Source organism: Phalangium opilio, unplaced genomic scaffold (genome assembly GCF_054372755.1).
Source record: "Phalangium opilio isolate 3A_F unplaced genomic scaffold, DU_Popi_V2 ptg000039l_2, whole genome shotgun sequence".
Classification (NCBI taxonomy): domain Eukaryota; kingdom Metazoa; phylum Arthropoda; class Arachnida; order Opiliones; family Phalangiidae; genus Phalangium; species Phalangium opilio.
In genome coordinates, this window is record NW_028324163.1 from 3,412,408 (window position 1) to 3,415,245 (window position 2,838).

Genomic DNA, 2,838 nt, shown 5'->3' on the forward strand with positions numbered 1-2,838 from the left:
TAAGAAAGTTGAAATTCAATCTTCTGTTTTACCAAAAAAGGCGAAACTAGTCCGTCCATATCCATTGATGACAATAAAAGAATCTCTCGAGAAGGAGGAAAATGTAGTTCATCATATTGGAGGTTACATTACTCATGAACTTATTTTGGAGTATGGTTATGCTGCTCGTTTATTCGTGAAAAATTCGGTTAGTTTAGTAACTGATTTAACTAAAGACTATTCTAAATGGATAGAAGAGTTAAGTTATGGAGGTTTAATAAGATTAAAACAAAAAGCTTTTGATTTTGTATTCAAGATTAATGTTTTCTCAAAAGATTACTGTAAAGAATCTAATATTGCCATCCATGATAGAGAAGAAAAAGCTATGGAAAATTTGAAAAAAAAATGATGATATAGAAAATCAATGGTTAGAGCTTTAAGGGGATGGTAGTATGTCACAAGCAGCTAAGAAGCAAGCGTGTAGAATATTTTTAAATTGCATGGGCAAAGGGTTCGTGGGCAAACTCAATGTATAAATTCAAAAAAGAGCTTCTCTTAAATCCGCTAGCCTGCGGAAAGAATTGAAAAGTCAAAAACCCTGCACTAATTGCAAGAATGTGCCAAAGGAAAATAAAATTAAAGTTCCTAGAGTTGAAAAACGGCTTAAAGGCTTCCTAGCTAGTTAATATTGACCTTTATACGTTGAGGTTTTTATATGTGATCTGGTTAAATTTGTGATAAACAAGTTCTTAAGGTTTTCAAATGCGATATGGAGCTTTCCAGGGAAAAAAGCAATATTTTTAAAGATGTCGTTGCTAGTGCTGCCAAATACAATAGTTAACGTTATGAGAATTTTAAAATAACTCTTTGTAACATTGTGATACTAAACTTCATAGTGATAAGAACTTTTTATTAAAAAGCAATTAATTTGAAATGTTCCTACAATGTTTTTTGCGTTTTTAAAATCAGTGAGACATTAAAGCGTTACTTTTTGAAATTAATTTCCTGTTTTAATTCATTATCCCTTGTCATTTTCAATCATGAGCCTTCTAAGTCGTTTAACCTTTTTGGATTTGGCGGAAATATTGCCATTATTAACATAGGGCAAGGTCTTTCCCATGCATTTAATATTTGGTATGTTTTGTTGGATTATCGTTGCACCCCGATGCTGCTCTTTGTTTACCAAAATATCTCTCCAATGGATCTTGGTTAAACTTTTCAGTTAAAACAAAATCTGCTCCCTGTTTTAATAGGCTTTGCGTTGCTTCGATAATTGAATTAACTAAATAAAGAAATAGTTTTAATCAGTTTTACAAATCTACATTGTTGAACAGTTTTCAAATTAAGTTGCTTATTATTAGAATTTCATTACCTGTAATAGTTATGCCATCTCTAGTGTCACGGCTCAAGAGCATTTTGGTTTTATCACAACCTTTAGGCGCATCTTGGTTGTCCACTTCTGCTTCCCAATCATCAAAATATACCAGAAAGGTTTCTTTAAGCCACTAGAATTAAAATAAAAAAATATAATAATGTCCATATCCTTTCAAGTTTAAATTTCACACGAGGATATTACTTTAAAACGCCAATCGTTTAAACTTCTAAAAGGATCTTGGAAACAGTTGCGGTGTCGTTTTCCAGTAGATAAATTTCTGACATTTACAACATCAAAGAAATCGTTGACCATTTCAATAAATGTAATTGTTTCAGACGCTTCTTCTCCTATGAGTATTTTCATTGCACTTGCCATAGTCTTACTTAATACCTGTGCTGCATAACTGACTTTCATTCTTGAAAATGAATTCAGATTTCAGATATATATGATCGTATTTAATTTTTGGGGCTAATTTCAATCCTGATTCCTGCTCGCTATCTTTTTTGAACGCTTCTTCGACATGACGCCACAGCGGATGTTTTCCATTCTTTTTAAGAAGCCGTGTATTTCTGCAATTCCCGCTTGCTTCCAGTCCATTTAGAATAGTTTTAATCAAATGCGGAGGGTCTGATATAAAGTATATGTAATCCCCTTTCGAAAACAGATTCTTGGTTTTATACCAAATTTGTGAAGGGTTTTCTTCGTCATTACAACACATTTTTATAAGCTTCTGATTGATGCCAGCCTTATCGCATACAACAGTAAGAACTTTGAATCCACTCATTTGTAAGTTTTCCACTGCTTCCCACAAAATACTGTAGAGTTCATCTGACTTCATTTTGTCGCAGGGAAAGTAAGCATAAGGGTACTTATAACTCGTAGTTAATCCTCTGCTCATAAATTGCAAAATGTGAGTTGCTAGCTCAGGAGTTTCTTCGTTGTTATTGTTATTCTCCACTTCTTTCGTTAAGTTTTTAATCTTATTTATACTTTCATTTGAGTTAGTTAAACCTACTTTTTCGCCAGTGGTAACTCTGTATATTAAGTCCTTTTTTATGGCCACTTCATCTATCATTATTGAAATTTTTTTTGGTGTTCAGTTAATGTGTCAAATTTTATCTCGTCTTTCATTTCTTTTTTTGTTTCTGGATGAAATCCACTTTCAGCTCGTAAATTCTTAGAATAATTGTAAAGTGACCTTCTGGTTGGTAAAGTAAAAACTTAACGTAGAGCTTCGTAAGTTGTCGAAGATTTGCTCTTTAAATACAAACACCAGTGAACTATAGCTGGGTGCCACTTTTGCGGTCTGCTTGTATTGGAATTCATTAATTTTAATTGTTGCTGAAGAAACAAATCTTTGGTACTTGGATGGTGTTTCAAAGGGATTGTCTTCTATCAATTTTTTTGTATCAATACCTTCTTCAGAAATTAGAAGGATGCCATCTTTCTGTATAAGGCCGTTTATCCTTTGTTTCAAGAATTTG

General features: G+C 32.8%; 1 protein-coding gene across 1 annotated transcript; it reads right to left on the reverse strand.

Moving 5' to 3' along the window:
• Nucleotides 1-931: 931 nt before the first annotated feature.
• Nucleotides 932-1,702, reverse strand: LOC149680239 (uncharacterized). The gene is made up of 3 exons (XM_089834650.1): nucleotides 1,556-1,702; nucleotides 1,352-1,484; nucleotides 932-1,261 (listed from the first exon to the last, which is right to left on the reverse strand). The coding sequence occupies exons 1-3, from the start codon at nucleotides 1,664-1,666 to the stop codon at nucleotides 1,104-1,106; spliced, it is 402 nt and encodes a 133-aa protein (XP_089690776.1). The 5' UTR covers nucleotides 1,667-1,702; the 3' UTR covers nucleotides 932-1,103.
• Nucleotides 1,703-2,838: the final 1,136 nt, after the last annotated feature.

Excerpts from the sequence above, each read along its gene's own strand:
- LOC149680239 (XM_089834650.1), bottom strand. The coding sequence starts at position 1,666 with ATGGTCAACGATTTCTTTGATGTTGTAAATGTCAGAAATTTATCTACT. Across the intron at positions 1,485-1,555 it reads TAAACGATTGGCGTTTTAAA|TGGCTTAAAGAAACCTTTCT; the intron begins GTAATATCCTCG and ends TTTTAATTCTAG. Across the intron at positions 1,262-1,351 it reads AGATGGCATAACTATTACAG|TTAATTCAATTATCGAAGCA; the intron begins GTAATGAAATTC and ends TTCTTTATTTAG.